At 44.0% G+C, this 19,972-nt stretch overlaps 2 protein-coding genes across 3 annotated transcripts in view; one reads left to right on the plus strand and one right to left on the minus strand.

The window, feature by feature from the left end:
- Positions 1 to 15,710, minus strand: part of zgc:173742 (DNA topoisomerase 1) — a 29,181-nt gene extending 13,471 nt beyond the window's left edge. Inside the window, exons 1-12 of one of the 2 annotated variants that reach the window (XM_062546994.1) lie at positions 15,446 to 15,710; positions 14,916 to 14,997; positions 13,752 to 13,827; positions 12,801 to 12,853; positions 11,386 to 11,529; positions 10,840 to 10,921; positions 10,032 to 10,159; positions 9,416 to 9,531; positions 7,311 to 7,432; positions 3,279 to 3,401; positions 2,514 to 2,701; positions 1,464 to 1,608 (exon numbers count right to left, since the gene is read on the minus strand). In XM_062546994.1, the coding sequence (XP_062402978.1) occupies positions 1,464 to 1,608; positions 2,514 to 2,701; positions 3,279 to 3,401; positions 7,311 to 7,432; positions 9,416 to 9,531; positions 10,032 to 10,159; positions 10,840 to 10,921; positions 11,386 to 11,529; positions 12,801 to 12,853; positions 13,752 to 13,827; positions 14,916 to 14,995 (1,257 nt within the window). In that variant the 5' untranslated portion in view covers positions 14,996 to 14,997; positions 15,446 to 15,710. Of the gene's footprint in view, positions 1 to 1,463; positions 1,609 to 2,513; positions 2,702 to 3,278; positions 3,402 to 7,310; positions 7,433 to 9,415; positions 9,532 to 10,031; positions 10,160 to 10,839; positions 10,922 to 11,133; positions 11,214 to 11,385; positions 11,530 to 12,800; positions 12,854 to 13,751; positions 13,828 to 14,915; positions 14,998 to 15,445 lie in introns of those variants that run through there. The other variant, XM_062546995.1, reaches the window with a different exon arrangement.
- A 1,775-nt stretch (positions 15,711 to 17,485) lies between these two features.
- Positions 17,486 to 19,972, plus strand: part of mlycd (malonyl-CoA decarboxylase) — a 15,556-nt gene continuing 13,069 nt past the window's right edge. Inside the window, exon 1 of the mRNA XM_062547619.1 lies at positions 17,486 to 18,125. Coding sequence (XP_062403603.1) covers positions 17,499 to 18,125 — 627 coding nt within the window. The 5' untranslated portion in view covers positions 17,486 to 17,498. The remainder of the gene's footprint in view (positions 18,126 to 19,972) is intronic.

Consider the following 19,972-nt stretch of genomic DNA (forward strand, 5'->3'; position numbering starts at 1 on the left):
ACAGACAGGTTTTTAACAGCAAATGCCTACAAACCAGTTCTTCACCCAAGTCCTATTGACCACACTCACTCACTCACTCACTCACTCACTCACTCACTCACTCACTCACTCACTCACTCACTCACTCACTCACTCACTCACTCACTCACTCACTCACTCACTCACACACTCACACACTCACACACACACTCACACACTCACACACTCACTCACACACTCACACACTCACACACACACACACACACACACTCGAGAAAGGGGGGTTAGATAAGGTGGAGACAGAGTGCAGTGCAGAAGGTGGCCGTGTGAGATAAACGAGTGGAGTGAGAGACTGGCAGCAGGAGACGCCGCGCTGGGCTTGCGCTGGCCCACGCGCTTGAGTGATGGGCGCTTTCTGACAGCGCCGCTTCCTGATTGGATTAGGGGGCCCGGGGAGGTGGGGACAGGAGAAAGAAAGACAAATGAGGTCAAAGTACCCACACACCGTTGATGATCCGCAAGATGAGGCAGGACCTCTCTCTCTCTCTCTCTCTCTCTCTCTTCCTTACTCGTTTTCTTACTGCAGGACCTCTCCCTCACTTTTTTTCTTACTTCTCCTTCTCTCCTTCACGCACTCCATGCTCCCTGACTCCCACACAGCCACTCTCGCGCCACTCTACCCCTTATTCAGCTTGATTAAATGCAGGAAAAGCTCCCAAGTTAAATGTCATCAGCTTTAATCTCTCTCACAAAGAGGAGGAGAGACTGAGAGAAAAGGGGGGGGGGGGGGGGGGGGGGGGTGGGTGAAGGGCAACAGACTGGATGAGTCAAAAAGACACGGAAGGAAGGGGTGGAAGAAGAACACTTTTCTGGGCAGTAAGAGTTACTTATGCGCGTAAACTTACTCAAGTCTTGTCAATAGCCATCTACCATCAAACGCATTCGGCCCATCAAAGTGGCTTGGATTTAATCTGTGGGCTTTCTACAGTCTTGCAAAGATCAAGCCAAGCTCCTCAAAGCTCCTGATCTGTTACGGCCAGTGGTGCATGGGAAGCAGCTAGCCAGAGAGGACAGATGAAGCGTCTTAGGGAAGGCAGTAGAACAGAGCAAATCTACACAGCAAGTTGCCCATTCCACAAACAGAGTTTTGCTCAACGTGCAAAGCGGAAGGCACACTCAACGTAACTAAATAATGTGTTTCACTCAAGCACAAACACAATGAAATCTCGCAGAGAGGCAACGAACGAACGAACAAACAAACGACCTGAAGTTTGCAGGCCTTGCACGCCTTTCCAACAACCCGCATACATGTAGAACAATACAACACTTCTCAAGGCAATTAACTCTCCACAAAGCCCCTCACACTGGACAACAGGAGTGCTGCCTGCCTAGTTCCCTGTCTGTCTTTCTGCCAGCATCTCACTATCTACTGCCTGCATGTCTGCCTGCCTGCCTGTCTGTCTGTCGGTTCTCTGTTCACTCACCTTCAGCTTGGAGTTAGCGTTGAGCATGATGTATTTGACCGATCCCTGGACATTCTCAGTCCAGCTGGCCAGCCAGGTCACCGTGTTGTCATGGCGAACCTCCTTCCACCGATGGCCTGCGGGCGGTTCCGGCATACGGGAGTCCCTGCGGACACAGGTAGAGGTCAGCTGGAGGTCAGTTGGTAGTGTAGTGATACAATTTCAGGTAATATCAATAAAATTGCAATTGTTTTGTTTTAATTTGTTTCAAACAACAAAACCAAATTACAGTTCTACTGAAATTACTTGGGAAAAGACATTTATGAAAAACTAGGATATAGTGTTTTGGAACCAAACTCTTCATATCAGCACCACAATCATGACCTTCAAACCCAGGGAGTGGATATACTGATGGAAATGTATGTCTGTACTGTACTGCAAGTCACTTTGGACGAGACTCTTACTGAATAACTGTACCGTATGTAAGGCACCAAGTGCGCTAACTGATTTTGTAATGATTTTTGGCACTATGGATGAGATAACTCGCACTATTCAAGAGTAACAGATACAGGGCTTGAAGTGTAAACAAATCCTGAGCCTGAGCATTTTGAGGCTGGGGATGTGTTGGGGCAGGGGGGTTCATACATAAGGCCCACACACTGATCTATAAAGAATACCTGGATAGTGCATCTACGTCATAAACCTGAAGCCTCAGCACGGCGGCCATTATGGGACCACTCAGGACAGTTCCATTGGCTTCATTGTTGATGGGGTCTATCCAGGTATTCTTTATAGATCAGTGGGCCCACAAAGGAACCCACTCTCACATCTGCTCTGTACCATATCCCAAAGCCATCCCAAAGCTAGCCCAAAGTTTAACGTCTTTCTATCTCAAACCCAACACAATTCCAACTTGAAAATGGCGGTCTTCCTCCTCTGCTCATTTGCCGATCCCACCCCAATCTCTCTCTCCTACTCGCTTGCCCATGCTCTTCACCGTCCTATCCGAAAAATTATGATATTTCACACATAGGACCATGGTAATGTTTGTGTGTTTGTTTGGTCTCTGACTTGCTGCAGTTGATGATGACGTCCTCCGGCTGGATCCTCTTCTTGAGCATGCCCATCTTGGGGTGCTCACCGCGGCCGCGGAACAGACCGGGCGGCTCAATTTTGAAGTTGCCGATGCGTTCCTTGTGGTGGTCCAGCAAGCAGAAACCAAACTCGTCCACAATCTTCTGGTTGGCGTCCTTGATCACCTGGCATGGGCACAAATGTGGCAACAGCAAAGTATTCATCTGATTTCTGCAGTACTCTGTATCAGAGAAATACACAGAGCCCAAAATAGGAACATGTATTTTACAAATGCTCGTTGTGTAAAAGACTCTTTTTTCATTACCAAACTTGTTCTAGACATTCAACTTGAGGCTTGTCAGATCTCTTTTGTTCACAAGCCAGCAAAATTGACTTTTCGTTTTTCAAAAACGTATTCTAGACATTCAACAGGAAGCATATCAGATCTCTGTTGTTCACACACACAAAAAAAATACAATTGACTTTTTTCTTACTAAACCAATTTCTTTCTGAGCTCCAATTCACTGTCATTGTGTTGTATTTTGATACATATAGGCAATCATGCTGGCAATGACAACACAGCTTTCTCTGCCTGAAGACACAGTCTGATAGAGATGGAACTGTGTCTGTACATTAGCAGTCTGCAGGGATAATTAAATCCTGTTTGGTACTGCTAATACAGTTTGTTCTGTTTGAATAGTCAATCAGACCCACTGACTGACACACACACACACACACACACACACACACACACACACACACCTGCTTTTCGTCTTTGGTCATGTTCTTCCGAGCTTCCACCTTACTCTTGTGCATTGCATGGAGCTCGCCAAAGTCACACCTGTTGAGGTCAGCAATCAGCGTCCTCTCCTCCAACGTCATTTCCTGATGAGACAGACACAGACACAGACACACACGACTGAAAATTCTTACTCAAAAGACTACAAATACTTTGGAAGTCTTACAGCCTCAAAGTTCTGTGGCTGCCAGGTAACATGGCGGGGCAGATAGCTCAGCTGGCCAGTTGCCATTTCCTAGCATGTATAAATAATACAAAATGGCGGCCCACTGTGTGATTGAGGCATACAGAAATAAAAACAGAGCAATTACAGCCTGGGTAGAGGACTATGGATGTGCTACGCTGGGTGGCGGGACTCAGACAGGCCTTTCCGTGCCCTTCTTGTGGAACAAGACGTTTCCTATAAAATACTAGCTAAAATACTAGTTCTGACCTTGTGCATTGGCCACGGCTGGGCAACTGGAGCTCCAGACGCCCAAAGTTCCCTCGCTCAAACCAGGATGAACATCAAGACGAGACTGTGAACCAGGGTACGATGGGAAGAAAATCTGGCACTGGTCTTTATGCAGAGATCAGCCAAAAAAAAAGTAGGCCTTCCCATAACATGTCAACAGCAACACTACACCCGCCAAATGCAGACGCCAAATGTAGCTCCCACCTAGGGATGTAACGATTACCGGTGTGACGGTAAACCATGATAAAAATATTGACGATAACAATTACCGTGTTCATTTGGAATATCATTATTATCACGGTTGATACTACGGTGTGGTAACCGTGTGTTTAATTCCTCCCAGCTTCATTCGAGCCTGCTTTTGACACAAGCTGGTAGGCTACTATGAAACAAAACTTTACCTTACTAATTCTGTTGTCTTATTGATGGATTTAACCACGATTTGGATAAGGCTACGCCTGCTTTTAAAGGGCGCAACATTTTCACCCCAAAATATGCGCTGTAAGTAGCCACTCAGCGTCTTTTTATGAAGGCCTACACGTTCACATTAAATCTATTCCACTAACGTTATCAGGAGAATGCCGTGAAGTTTTATGTTGAGCACTAGGTTGGACATAACAGATACCAAACTCCAAATCAATTTAACATGTCCAACCAAGGAAAAAGTGAGCACAATGCCACGGTAAACTACCTACATAGGCTATGGAATTAAGTTCATTTAGCCCTACTGTTGTGCTAAAATTAAATTTCCGAAAAAAACTACACAGCCCATTGGCAAACTTTTACATCTTGAGAAAGTCCCGTTAGTATCTATCCCGTTAGCTCACACCTCATGTCTATCATTAATGTAGCCTAGCCTTGTGCTCACCAAAATCATAGAAGTTAACATTGCAAGACACTTACTGTATCTTTTCTATGATCCCAGCAATAATTTCTTTGACTTTATTAATTTTTTGAACATTCATGTTATTCAATGAAAACGGATATCCTTGAACTATGGGTGACTAGTACTTTCCTAAAACCGAATGAAGGTTAATATAATTACTTCACGTATCTCTTCTCTTAAAGGGACAGGCACTCAATTAGACCTATACAACACCCCTGTAATGTCATTAAAGACAAGTGTATTAGTTTAAAAATCAATACGAAGTATTCAAATTACTGAATATTTTTAGCTATAAGTAATTATGCAGATCCTAAAATATTATAAACTATTAGCAAAATATAAAAAGTTGATGAATTCAAAATATGCAATAGAACAAGACAAGCCATTTTCTGTGTGTGTGGAGGGTTGAGCAGAGACTACTGCTGAGAATGATCGGTATCCTGCTGAAGGCAATAAGGGTTTGCCTATATTTTTAATGTAATAAACACTGTCACACTTTTTTGAAACTATTTCAGCTTGTGTACACCTATCAGTGCTTTCTTAACATATTGTACACAATCTTTTTAAACTACCGCGATAATACCGAAAACCGTGATAATTTTGGTCACTATAACCGTGGGGTTAAATTTTCATACCGTTACATCCCTACTCCCACCTGGGTGATACACGGCAGCCATTTTGTGGCAAGATACTCACTACACTACACAACACACTAGCTTCAGGAGGAAAGTGAGAGAATCAATCACTCGATTACCCAGGGGGGTGTGTGTGTGTGTGTGTGTGTGTGTGTGTGTGTGTCTCTGGAGTGATTAGGTGTTAACAGCATCACTCACTCCCCGCTGATCGTTTTCTTGTTCGAGCTGCAGCTCATCCCACCGTCCTCACACCTTGATACAGGTAGACGGGAGACCCGGCTTCCCCTGTGAGACGGAATGACTGGAACAGTCTGTGGCAATTCTATCTACAGAGATTTAAAGGGGGGAAAAAAGTCTTCCTCGTCCCCCCTCTCTCTCTCTATCTCTCTATCTCTCTCTCTCTCTCTCTCTCTGTGGTGGTGGCAGTGTCGTCGCCGTCGTCGTCTCCTTGCGAATGACTGACAGGGCAGGCGGTGGGCGGGGACTGAGGCAGCGAGGCGAGGCGAGGCTGCCTTGTTATAATAAAGCAGTTTAATTGGATTTGTTCGCATGCGGGGAGCGAGTTGTCTGGATTAGCATATCAATGCCTTTACACAAATCGTATTTTCAAGAGCATTGAGCATTAACCAGCACGAAATTAATTCTGCATGATACGCCTCTGGGCTTGGTAGGGTGCACAGTGGGTGAGAGAGGGAGCACTCCGCCACCCCCACCCTCATCCCACCCCATCTCTTCTACTCCTCCCTCCCGAAAAGTGTAACCCCCCCCCCCCCCGCCCCAATATATCTCTCACTGTGCAGTTTAAGAAGGCAGATTACCATACCACAGGAGGAGAAAGTGGCAGAGCACAGACAGCTGGCAGCTGCACACATAAGTCACCCCTCAGGAGAGACCTGGAAAGCAAGGCTGAGACAGGGGACCTATCCCCTCAGCATTCCCGTCCCCCCATCCTCTGTCTCACTCACTCACACACACACACACCCTCAAGAGTGAAGTTTTTAGCTGTCTGTGTCAGACAGACACTGAGTGTCAAGGTGGAATCATCTAATTAATCTGCCACAGTGCAAGTTGCAAAGCCAAATCATCATCACCTTTAAAACAGGTGTGTGTGTGTGTGTGTGTGTGTGTGTGTGTGTGTGCGCGTGTCTCTCATCACCTATAAAAAGGCGCAAAAACATGAACGGTCGAGGCTATAGGTGCCACTGAGAGCATTCAGTCAGTAGGATTCTCTTGGTCAATACAGCATCCATGCACTCACTCAGAGAGAGGATCAACCAATAGCATGGTTTGCTCAATATTCATTCATCATTTATCATGGAGATGCATTTGGGGTCTGGCTTAGTCTGGTTTTCACCATGACTAAGCTCAATCTTTTAAGATTGAACATTAGTCTGGGGAGGCTGCGCTTTGTTTCTACTGCACAAGAGGCGTGATCAATAATGGGCATCGTTCAAATTACTACGCAATTGCCAGTTGTTAGGAAGTTGGTAAATTAAACTTTTACCAGAGCCGGTCAGTAGAATCGCAAACACGTCCTTCTTCTGTATGAACATTCCAGGGCAAGTTTTTTTTCTGTTTTCAAAGAAAACTTGCCTTTAAAATCTTCCAAAACAGAAGCCTGAGTGTGTAGCCTACACTGAACTGCTGCTTCACGTCGCTTCAACTGCTGCTTCACGTTATCGTCATGTCACCGGCCAATAGCGTGCCAGGACTAGAGTATGGCCGTTTCTGATTTGGAACCAAAGGTTCTGGCTGTAAACAGAGGAGATCGATCTGCTGGTTTCAGGCCTGTGCTGCCGGGCGAAATTCAAATTCCCCGGAAGTTCAGGCAGGGTTCATCCAGCCTAGGCCTGGCTAGAATATCGAATAGCATTTATGATACCGTACAAAAAATAATAATAATTTACTGTTGGAGAGACAAAAAAACTTTTTTTGCTTGTTATTTTCATTCTCCGTTCCCATGGCAACCACGGAACACGTGCAAGGGGTGGAGCAGGATTGGCTCACGGCTGAGACTCACCTTCCTCCAGTCCCTGAAGAAGTTGCTGCGGAACACTTCCTTTGTTGTGTACTCGTGGTCCAGCATCTGGGCAAAGAACAGGCCCACCTCCTCTGCTCGAGGGCTCAGCTTCACTGGCTTTCCTGACAGACACGTGCAAACACGCACACACACACACACACATAAACACAGTATATAAAAAATACACACAGAATGCACACACATTCAGTCTCACGGATAGCATCACAACATGGTGATGCAGAGTTAAACAACACTGCTTGAACATTCAACAGCACAAACACATCCATATGAGTGGTTACTATAACTATTACTACAACCCCTATTGATCTCTGGTAAACAAAGATTCAAGCATTGCTTGTGTTCAGCAAATGGCCAGCATGCCTCCTGTTTTCCTCTCATTATTATTACCTCCACCAAGGAGGCCATGTTTTCACTGGGGTTTGTTTGTTTGTCTGTCTGTCTGTCAAAAAGCTATGGATGGATTTTGATGAAATTTTCAGGGAAGGTCTGAAATGACCCAAGGAAGAAACGATTAAATTCCGTATCACTGTCCTGATCCGGGAGGCGGTTATGTTTTCGCTTGGCAGATGACTGCGCTGAGTGCTTTTCTAGTTATTTTAAGTATATTTTTTGGCCTTTTTGCCTTTATTATGATAGGACAGTGAAGAGGTAGACAGGAAACAAGTGGGAGAGAGAGATGGGGTGGGATCGGGATATGACCGCAGGTCGGATTCGAACCTGGGTCCCCGTGGGCACTCGGACCCGTAAATGGTATGGACGCTGTAGCCTGCTGTGCCACAGTGCCCCCCCAGCTTTTCTAGTTATAATTATTATTATACAAGCAGATAGCGCACAGGAGGGTGGGGGCGAGAGAGAGAGAGAGAGAGATAAAGAGGTTCAATTGGCAAATAGAAACTGAGAGGGAGAGGGAGAGAAAGAAAAAGAAAGAGTAAAAAGTGTGTGATGCAGTTCAATGCAGTTCATCACAGGGCAGAAACATGAGGACCTCTCAGGACTTCCAAGGCCACCTCAATGGCACAGGGGCATTATGCAAGTCCCCCCCCCCCCCCCCCCCCACACACACACCCCCCGGTTCCTCTCGCACTCGCCCTGCTCTCCTGGCCACTGACACACACCCTGGCAATCGATGGGACGGCGGGCTTGTGTGATTACATTCCCTTTCAACGCTGTGACTCAGCTCGCAGTGAGCCACAGAGAGGCGAGAGAGAGGCGCAGAGAAAGCAGACTGAAACGAGCGGACGAGAAGAAAGACCAAAATAAATAAATAATAAATAAAGAAATAAATAAAAAATGTCAGAAGTGGGAAGAAAAGGACTCCCTATGATTAAACAAGTCTCGATGCAGCCTTTTTAAAACGTTCACTTCAAACTGAAGCTCCCAGTGAGACCGCGATCAAAAAATGGAATCGGATCAATGGCACACTGAAAGGAGTCTATTCCATCTGGGCCAATCAGCGGGGAGCGGGGGAATCTTTCTTAGACGGCTGACTGAGCACCAGAGGAGGGAGCTTTCAGCGCAATGGAACAGGAAGCTAAAGCCCTCAGACACAGAATGGAGGCGGCGAAGAGGAAGATAAAGATGAAGATAAAGAGGAGGACAAACACCTTTACCAGTTCCCTCTTTCTCCAACTAGTGCAAGGCAACATGTTCCACTACACATTTCTGCCACGGTGAAGTTGTCAACAGGCTATGAAGTCGTCAGCTCAGGCATTGTTAGAAAAGTAGATGGAACGGCATTGCAAATTTACAATATCTATTATTATCCAATATTCTTATTATTATCAACTAGTGCAGAGCCCGTTTGTTCGTATAACACGAAATTTGGCACATTTGACTTTGACACCCACCAAATTTGAGAGCAGTCGGATGAGTGGTTCGAGAGTAATGCGTGGAACAGACAGACTGACACACAGACAGACGCTCCTTGCATTAATAGATAGATAGATATCTACATTTCTATTTAGACGATTTTAATAATCCACTGTGTTAGTATCATACTGATTTTTAAGGTGCTGCGATGGACAACTACAGTTTTGCGCTATTGCGCTATAGCTGATCACCCCGTGGCCTCTTGGTCATCTCACCATCATAATAGAAGCGGACGTTGGGCGGCAGCGGCGGGTATTCTGGCGGGAAGTAAGGCCCTTTGTGCTCCAGGAACCTCCATTTGATTCCGCCCTCGTAGCGCTCCTCCTCCCACCTGAGGCACACAGGGAGCAGAGAGGGTGAGAGAGCCACGGGACGAACACTCTCAATAACACGAGAGAGAGAGAGAGAGAAAGAGAGCGAGAGAGAGACAGAGACTAGACAATCTATCAACACAGGAAATAGAAAATCTCTATCTCGCTCTCTCACACACACACACACATAAAGACATTGAAAATGTTTTTTGGATTTTTCCAGCATTACTTTTTCCTCTCCTAGACTGTGAGCTTCAGGGCTCTGCCTACCAGCAAGAAAATGCACACCAGACAATCCAATTCATCAACACATGACACACACACACACACACACACACACACACACACACACACACACACACACACACACACACACACACACACACACACACACACACACACACACACACACACACACACACACACACACACACACACACACACACACACACACACACACACACACACACACACACACACACACACACACACACACACACACACACACACACACACACACCATCTCCAGCGCTGCTGCTCTTCCTCCTCCTTGAGTTTGAGCTTCAGGGCTCGGGCGGCCTCGCGCTCCTCCTTGCTCCTCTTCCCCTTGTCCTTCTCCGTCGGCTCCTTCGGCTCCTTCTTCGGCTTCTGGGAGATCAGCGCGAGACGAGAAGGCCATCTTTTACACACTCAATTCTGCTGCCTCTTTTTTTATCTACTTATTTATTTCACGTCTCTTTAGGTCTAATCCTCCGAGCACGGCCTCTCACGCAGTGCACACCATTTGCTAACAAAATCTCAACAACTAGAAAATTATTTCCTGAAGACAATAGCAGGTCTTGTTATGTGGCAAAGACAACTGATCTTTTTTGTGTGTGTTTTTTTTTTAATCAGATACAATTTGAGTGGAATATGATGACTAAATATTTTCGGTTAAAGACAAAGCCCTCTGTCAGAGAATACGGTTATTCAGATATCAGTTTGTTCTGATATCTAATTTCCTCATACAAAAATGCTGGGAGAAGAGGATGCATGTGTTTAATTTAAGGGGTGCTAAAAATGATCTCTGAAAGTGGCAGAAGTGTGTGTGTGTGTGTGTGTGTGTGTGTGTGTGTGTGTGTGTGTGTGTTTAATTTAAGGGGTGCTAAAAATGATCTCTGAAAGTGGCAGAAGTGTGTGTGTGTGTGTGTGTGTGTGTGTGTGTGTGTGTGTGTGTGTGTGTGTGTGTGTGAGTCGAGCACCACTTCCTTTCCCTGATACCATCTCCCAAAGCAAACCATTTACTGCCAAGCATTCAACTGGAGAGGCAGCAGGGAGACCAACTTCACCTTCGGCTTCCCCTCGCTCTTCACCCTCTTCTTCCCTGCAGCCGCCTCACCATCTTCCTCTCCTCTCTTCTTTTTCTTCACCCTAAAGAACACATCACATTACAAATAAATGTTTTCCTGTGCATGGAGTTAAGACTAGCAAGGCCTCCACTGGGTTAGAAGAGAACTCCAACAATAATCTTCATTTAAACTTAAGCCATGCATGGTAACTAGCCAAAAACCAGCCCGATATTAACAGTGGCTTTGTTGCCATTTTCTCTACAGCCCTGAAGGAAAGTCCCTTCTTGTACGCACACAGAAGGGCAGGGCAATGTTGGCTCTACATCCCAATCCATATAGCTGCCAGTCCTGGCCATGCTGAAAGAAAGTGGTGCCTTCAGCCAAGCTCACTTCTCTCAGGTCTGGTCTGGAGAAGTTCTTTGAGAGGGACATCTTTCACCCTCTTTGTGATGTCATGGTGCCCTGGCAATCTAGAGCTTCTATAACAGAACTCTCACCATTATCATCATCATCCTCAGATGCAGGGACATACTGTAGACCACTTACGATTTCTTATCCGACTTGCGAGACTTTGAGGGCCCTTCGCCAGCCTCCTCCTCCTCCTCCTCCTCCTCCTCTTTGAGCCTCTTCCTCTTCTTCCCTCTCTTCTCCGTAACAAAGTCTGCGTCGGGCTCCTCTTTCACGGTCAGCCTGGGAAACATGAAGCACCAAGGAGAAGGACTGACAACACAGGACAAATTGACATACAAAAGCTCCTCTACAGAGACTGACACCATGTTTTTCTTTTCAACTTAACTGAAAGATGAGGGGCTCAGTGACCAAAATAATTGACATAATTGCAGTGATTCCACAAAATTTTATAATAGAGGCAGATGGAAATTAAATAATTACTGCAATCACCCAATAATAATTGCAGAACTGTGAGCATCTATTTCCCTGCAGTGTAGCACAAGCAGAGGGACAAATTAGGCCAATTAACTCATTAGGCATAACTATTATCACGTGCCACATTATATTAAAATACATTATCATTTCCAAAACCTTACACTAGTGAGAAAAAAGCTTTGTTTTCCTTCAAAATGTCAATATGTTTCACACAGCTTGGGTATGAGAAGAATATATTTCATTAATGTCATATCTCTTCATTAAAAGGAGGGGGTGGGGGGATCCACACTGTGCTGCTTATGTCTAAACAGCAGCAGTGACAAAAAGAGTCAATAATGCCAACCAAAGGCCTCATCTCTGTGTGTCTGTGTGTGGTGTTAGAGGTAGGCAATATGGCTGAAAAATATCATGATAAAATAATTCATACCAAAGAGAGAGAGAGAGAGAGAGAGAGAGAGAGAAAGAAAGAAAGAAAGAAAGAAAGAAAGAGATAGAGAAAGAGAGATACTGTGTGTAAGCCTCCCCAACATCATCCATCACCTTGCGATACATATTTCCATTTATTACTTCTCACAAAAGGCAGTTTTCTTTCCCCTCACTCTTAATAATGCACAAAATTAATTTGTTAGGACGAAAATCAGAATAGGTACTACCAACGATTCTGGACATCAGAATCAGAAATTATTTCAATCATCTCCACTAGCAGGGGGAAAGCCATCCGGAGGGAAGGAGATGGGGAGGGAGTGAGAGAGAGAAATAGATGGAGGGAGGGCAGGAAAGAGAGAGATACATAATGGGGGGAGGGCAGAGAGAGAGAGAGAGAGAGAGAGAGAGAGAGAGAGGGAGAGAGAGAGAGAGAGAGGAAAAAAATCAGATTCCATTTGAGACGCAAATGGATTAAAACTCATTTCCGTGCAGCGGCAGCTACACGCTGGTCTAATACTTTAAGACCCATATTGCGCTGCTCATATGACACCAGTTCTGACACCACAGCCGGTGTAATTAGCTGGCCTTGCCCTTGCCCTTGGCATCACCCTCATGTATTCCCACCATCACACAATAAACGGACGACTCACCGCATAGTGCAATCTACTTCAGAGTCAGGATCTTCAGTCCTCTGGCCCTTGATCTGACAAGAGTACGGTGTAAACACAAAGGTTTCAAATTTCAACACTTGACAAGGACACGACTTCAAAAGCATACATACATACATATACATACATTTTGATCTGCATAATGCATAGGCAAAAGACGAGGCTGCCATTAAATCCCCTTTGTTGCCATGTTTTTAAGTGCAGTTGGATTGCTTGCGTTTCACAACACTATTAATATCTACAGTCTGTGCTTGAATCACTGCTGCCAATACTAGTAAATACAATAGTAGCAATCACTCACACACAGACACACAAGTTTAACTTTCATACAGCAGGCACTATAAGGTCAGCCGCCCTATATTCTAAAGACAACTAAAAAGAGTGGGGATGAACATAAGGATGGAACAAAGACATGATAACCACATTTTAGCCCCTGGAAAATCTCAGTTCTCTGGAGAGCACAGAGGCCTGCTGGGAATAAGGAACCTATTTCGAACAGGAGCAAGTGAGAACCTGACCCACTTGGAGGGACCCCCCACTCCACTCCGCTCCCCCCCACCGCCACCCTCGGGTCACTTTTCAGGGAGCCCAATGTCACTGTTGGAAATGCCATCGCTGAGACTGTATGGGAACATGTGTCCCAACATGCCTGCCAAGATGCGGTCACATTCCGGACAGAAATATCTCACTGGTCAGAGCTCTTTTATGCAAGGACAGACTTATATGATGCACTAAGATAGCAGTGCTAACGTAACATGTGTACTGATACACGCAGCAGTATTGAAGAAATGTTCCAATCATCCAAAATAAAAAAAGGGAACTGCAGATCTGCCAACCAAACTTGCTAAGAACCACTGGGAGAGTACGGCTGCAAAGGCTCGCTTGGAAGACTGCTGGAGGAGAGGAGATTTACACATCACAGGACTATGTTACCTTCTTCGGGGCCTTGGCCTTGCTTCCATTATGGGTTTTCCCTGTAGCTTTGCTTCGGGCCTTCTTGGGCTTCACACTTTTACAGACAAAGGGTTGGGGGGAGGGGGGGGTGGAAAAGGTGAATAAGGTGTTAGTGAAGGAGTGTACAGGGGGAGGAGAGACAGATAGGACAGACAGGTAGAGACACACACACACACACACACACACACACACACACAGACACACACAGACACACACACAGGAGAGAACAGATGACAAAAAAACACCCCCAGGGGATAAGCTGTTAGGCATGTCTCATCTTCCATGTCTCTCACACATAACCCACCCCAGCCGCCCATCCACCCCCTTCCCCAGCTTAGCTCAGGAGAGCATGGCGTATGACAGAACAGCATCAGGGCTCGTCACAGGAGGCTGCCGTCAGCACGGCTCACCACACAGGTGTCTCTTCCTCTTCCTCTCTGCCTCTTGCTCTCCTCTGATTAATTAACAGAGCTGGGGACATGTCTGTGCGCACATACACACATACACATGCCAGCACACACACACATGCCAGCTAGACACGCTTCCCATATTACTGCAAATTAATCTATTCACCCAGTGGATGAAGTGCGCAACTGTGGGTGATGGATGCGCCAGCCGAGCCCACCCACTCCACAGGCAGATCTATGATTGCTGGTGCGGACCGCTTGTTTGGACGTGCTAGCCACAGGGGAGACGGGAAGGGGGCAGGACGAACCATAACACAGCTGGAGTATGGGGTATGATAATGTGCAGCTGTTGCCTGTTATTGAGGATTTTGCTCCCTTTGGGAAAGGAAGGGAGGGGAGGTCTATATTTATTTCTTTGATCTGAGGACTTGTTGCCAATGCCAAACAGAAAATCTATACAGAAACAGTTCAAAGTGTTAGTGGACATGATGTTGAATGGAAGTCACAAATTGTTCATTTGTATTGGCAGGCTAGTGGTAGCAGCAGTGGTAGCTGTGGAATTATTTATTCAACAAATGTTTTCATTGAACTGGGCATGTATGGCAAGAGATTTCTACAGTTCTGTCCAGTCCTTGCCTAACCTAGCTGTCATATTAATTTATTAAATGAACGGATTATAGATGCTATGCATGCACACAGAAGACAAATACAGAATTTAAGATTCACTACTTCTTACCCAGTGGGAATTTCACTCGTCTCTTCTATCTTCTCATTTTTCACCATCACTTCGTTGTCCTCCGAAGTCAACTGTGTCATTCCTAGGCAAGTGAGGTGAAAATCTAAGTTAAATTGGAGTTAAGGAAAGTCACTTTTTCATGTATAACGTTTACCTGCTAACTGACAGTAACGCGTTATATAGTTTAAACAAAGTTGAGCAAATGTCAGTTAAGCCGCTAACGAATACACTTAATCATTCAAATGGCAATGTTAGACTAATATGTTAACTAAACTAACTTTACAAAGGGATATCGTTCGAAACGTATGTGACTAGAAATTGTCATTTTCTACTTTCATACTGCGAACGCAGGACAAGTTGTGGTCAGGTAGCTGCTAACATTAGCTGCTACAAGTTAGATAGCATCGCATAGGTTACAACTTCTCCTTGTAAAACGAAGTAGTACTTTGTTTTTAAAAAATGCTATGTTCACAACATTATTCCAACACACAGCTATATATTTCTAACTTTCTAAAAATATCTTCACTCACCTTTTTCAATTCAGTGATTCCACGTGTATCTTGCAGGTCTGGCGGTAGCAGCTACCTGCGCACTGTTCTGGTATTCAGATAGCTACCAAGCTAGCACAATGCTTAACGTTAGATACTAGTTAAATCGACATTTAATGACTTATAATGGGTGGTGGTTTTGTAACATTAACAGCTTGAGTGTGAAAAAATCAGCAATGTGACACCGAGCGCTTTTTGAGAACTCCTGATATGTGCATGGGATTGACGCTGCTGTTTAGTTTGCGCATCAGCCAGTTCTCAGAAGGTCATTCAAGAGTCGGAAATGGAACCAAAAGGTCAAGGTGTGTCTTGTAGTTCGCACCGGTTTTAGTTTGAAATGGGAAAATGTCTTGTTTGGTTTTTATGAAAACAGAAATCCTCTGTTTTTTATGAAAACAGAAACCTCTCATTTCTACTTGATTAATTTGCTAATAATATTGATGAAATACTACATACATAAGTCTACATTTCAGGGGAAAGACGCAATTGCGTGACCGTTTTATTGGCCTAGGTGGACCTGCAAAAATCACAAATTGGCCAAATATTTGGGTATTACCGCAGGCTTGATTCGGTCCGGTCAAAGCAATTTGAAATGGGAGAAGTCACAGAAATTATTAGATCTGGTAGCTTCCAGAAAGAAATATAAAAATTAAAATAAAAAAAAAATCAGTGCCCTCTGTGCCACTACAAACAATATGTTTGAAGAAAATGTCTATGAGTGGCATTCTAATGTTGCAAACTTGGTCTGTAGAGGGTGTAATTTCCAGTACATAATGCAGCCTTATTGTACTAGCCTACAAGGACTAGGAGGACCAACATAGGTGCTCCTCTAGTGGATAAGATGATGCAGTGAAGGAAAGGCATCAGTTTAGGAATGTTTATTCTTAATGGATCTCCCTACTGTGGAAAATAGATGGTATAGGTGCCCTAACAATGGAATAAACTTGAAGTTCCCTACTGGTGCCTTTCTGATTGAGGAAAAAAAAAATCATGAAGCGCCCTCTTAGATAGCACTGTGGCACTATGTGCACTTGCAATGGAAAGAAATCCCATTAAAATGAGATGTAGTGCCCTACAGCCTTCCTCACCATACCCTCTAGGGTAGGTTCTCCCAAAGTCAGTGCCATGACGTTAGTTTAGGGTGCCACCAAATACTTCTTCCATATTTCTGCTAGGGTCAGATCAGTTATGCTAATATCTTGCTGACATTTTGATGTTAACTCATCTGCACTGTTCATATTTTCATTTCCAATGGCCATTTTAGGAAAGGGCACTCGGTGTTATAATAATAATAACAATAATAACACAAGGAGTCATGTCACTACAGACCCTCACCTCTATCTCACAACAGAAAGAAAGTGAGTCCATGATGGCTTTGTCATATTTGTCAATCTCAATCTGTCCATTTCTTTACAAAAAACATAATTTAAGGGGACTAGTTTAGCTGACTTACAGCGGCTTCGTTACCATCTTTATGATAAGGCCCCACTTCATTTCAGGCTCATGCTCTATCTATCTATCTACAGTATCTATCTATCTATCTATCTATCTAAAATCTGTAAATGTGTTTACTATCCACATATTGATTTTTTTTTGCATTAGCCTACTTAATGATCTGCATGTAAATGTTTCAGTATTGTTTGTCATTTGTAACCTTACTGATAATTAATTACAAAATGAGTATCAGACAAGGATAAGAGTACTGTTTTAGATGTAGGCTATTCCTTTATGAGCTATTTGTCCCTGTATGTGTACGGTTTAATGTCAATAGTAATCATGTAACATGCTCCTGTCCTGTATCAGAGATCTGAGGCAAAGGTCAAATAGCACCTAATTCTAATTCTAGAATAGGGTATGGTCTGATGGTGATTTTCTATGTTGGTCTCTTCATTAGTAGGCTACGGCATGTAGCGTAATGTACATAAATAAATAAATAAATAATAGCGATATATTTTCTAGGATTCATTATTAGTTAGATATATTAAGCTGCTGCCACTTTAAGAATGTACCGGAAATGAATACTCGTGACTCGTAAATGTCTGTGGCCGCGCACACGCGATTGACAGGTTTATTTTTGTGTAGAAGTAGACTTTCGAAGTGTGCGATGATATCCCTGTATTTAGTAAGACCACTTCGCAGATGTAGCAGCGTCTGGCGACATCCAGCTTTAGCAGAATTGGCTTGTAAATTCGCAGTTGGGAACAGTCAAACATCATCGCGTCTATGCTTTTCCACCATATCCCACGGCCTCGTCAGAAATATGGACGAAATACTCCGAAAGACTGTTGCACCTTTACCCTCATATGAGACCAGAGACAAGTTCCCACCACCCCCGGAATCACATTCTGTGGAATTTATGAATTTCTACCGAAGTTTAGAGATGGAACAGAGAGTAGAGTTTTTGGAAATACTGTCAGAAGAATATGGAGTGGACCACAAAGGCGTCTCAGAGCTAGCAGGGAAACTGCTTGAAACGCAGCTAAGGGACGTAGCAACTATACTACAAGTGGAGGACCGGTTACGTTACAGTCTGACTCCCCGGTACCGACACTTACTAAGTCACATAAGTAGGATCGGGGGTGGGGTGAAGTTTTTAGTCGACTTTCGAGCAGATGTGATCCAAATAACCTCGTCCAAAGCTAGCGACAGTCCACATTTGAGGGTAAATAGTGTTATGTTCATTGTTGTACGGTGGCCCTCGATAGTCATATTTGATGACTTTCGCGTTTTGTAATAAGAATGTAAACCAACACTGGAAATGGTTGAATTGGTAATTTATCTCAACCAGCATTAAAATCTGAGTGCAGCTCTCCTGGAGGCTACTACAGACATGGAGACCTGTAACGTACAAGCCATTTTTTAAACAGCTCATACCTGATGCATTTGAAATCACAGCCCTGCTGATCAAAATAGACACAACAACCTTTGGCCCACTTCTAACTGCGTGTGACCTCACAGAGTAGACACTAGTCTTTTTATAGTTCCAGTTGATGTAAAACATGTCTCTCTTATCTACGTAGCTTATGTTATTTTTTTAAGTTCTATTAATTTTCCTCTCTTAGTTGTATTGACAAATGACACATTCGTTGAGGACTTTTTTTTGTTAAGTCTAAGACTTTGCAGAGGTAGTTCACTCCCATACAGCATGCCAGATCACTGTAAATGTGCAACATTTGCTATTATTCATGGCTGTGTAGTGCTTATTAGGGCATGCATTTATTTAGCACTGCTGAAGTTCTGCAACATCCCTGGCAGTGCAGGTTTTAGAACACTGCAGTGATAGAGTGGCAGAGGTATGGGTGCAGGTATATTGCTTTAGTCTGAAAATCTAATTGGTCATCAATTAAGAAGCGCTTGCTCAGCGTCACATACTGTATTTCCCCCAGGTTCTCCCCCTGCAGTTATTATTTGGCCTCTTTATGGATTAGCAGCGACATGTAGGAGGATTCTATTAGTTTACATCCTGCAGCTCCAGCTCTTTTCCCCGTATAATATCTCCGCTCATCCCCCTCGGAGAGCACGTATTTGGGCACCTGTAGCCCCCACGCCCCCTCAGACCTAATATCTCGTCAGTACAGAGTGCCTGGGGCATTGCATTTCTATTTGCTTTATTGAGTTTGGTGTGAGTAGATAGATTACATTTTCCATATTCAATTTTGCTGTAATTGGGTATGGTTTGAAATAGGAGTCAGGCTATGCAATCATGATGTGCATTTTGCAATGTGTGGAATGACTCACAGTAGCCCTCATGATTTTGAAAGCCTAGAGAGACTATGCTCTATGTTTTCAAACTCAAATCAAAGTGAATTACCTTCCTTTAGCCTTCTAACCTTCCAGAAACTTCCTATTGGTACTCTATCAATCTTTACCTCAGTCTTTGACCATTTTCAATACATATGTTATTGATCTTGATACATAAGCTGCCTGGAAAAAAATCTGAATATATCTGTTTACACTCATACAGGTATGCATTCACGTGTATGTGGACTTTGATGTAGGCTTGATTGACAGTATATAGTATATATTTTCAGCAATCCTGTCTGACATACCATTTCCATAGCTGAAGTAGATGCTAGATAGATTCCATCTGTATTGTCATCTCTGTAATTAGTTACTAAATATATCAGCACTCGTATAACGAATTAGGAAGCTTCTAAAGATATATTCTGCTCTTGCGTTGAAAACATACTGCAATTGAACGTATTGGAGGGATAGCCATTGTGTACAGAGCATCAGAGTTACGTTGAACTATCTTATAGTTGTGTCAGTTATTTAATCAGTCTAGGACAGGGGGGGCAAAGAGATGGGACATCTGCTCTTTGTCAAGAGAGCAGTCTGAACTGTGTCCTCTAAAAATAAATTAGTACAAGGACAAATCTATATCCACATCACATTTTTCTCTGTTAGAAATCTGTTCTGGCATCAGTTTCCTAACAGATATACTGTAAGGTAGACGGAGCCACAGCATATTCTAAATATAGTTGCATATCTGAAACAGTGTTGCGTATC

This window comes from Sardina pilchardus, chromosome 10 (assembly GCF_963854185.1).
Source record: "Sardina pilchardus chromosome 10, fSarPil1.1, whole genome shotgun sequence".
In the NCBI taxonomy this organism is placed as follows: Eukaryota; Metazoa; Chordata; class Actinopteri; order Clupeiformes; family Clupeidae; genus Sardina; species Sardina pilchardus.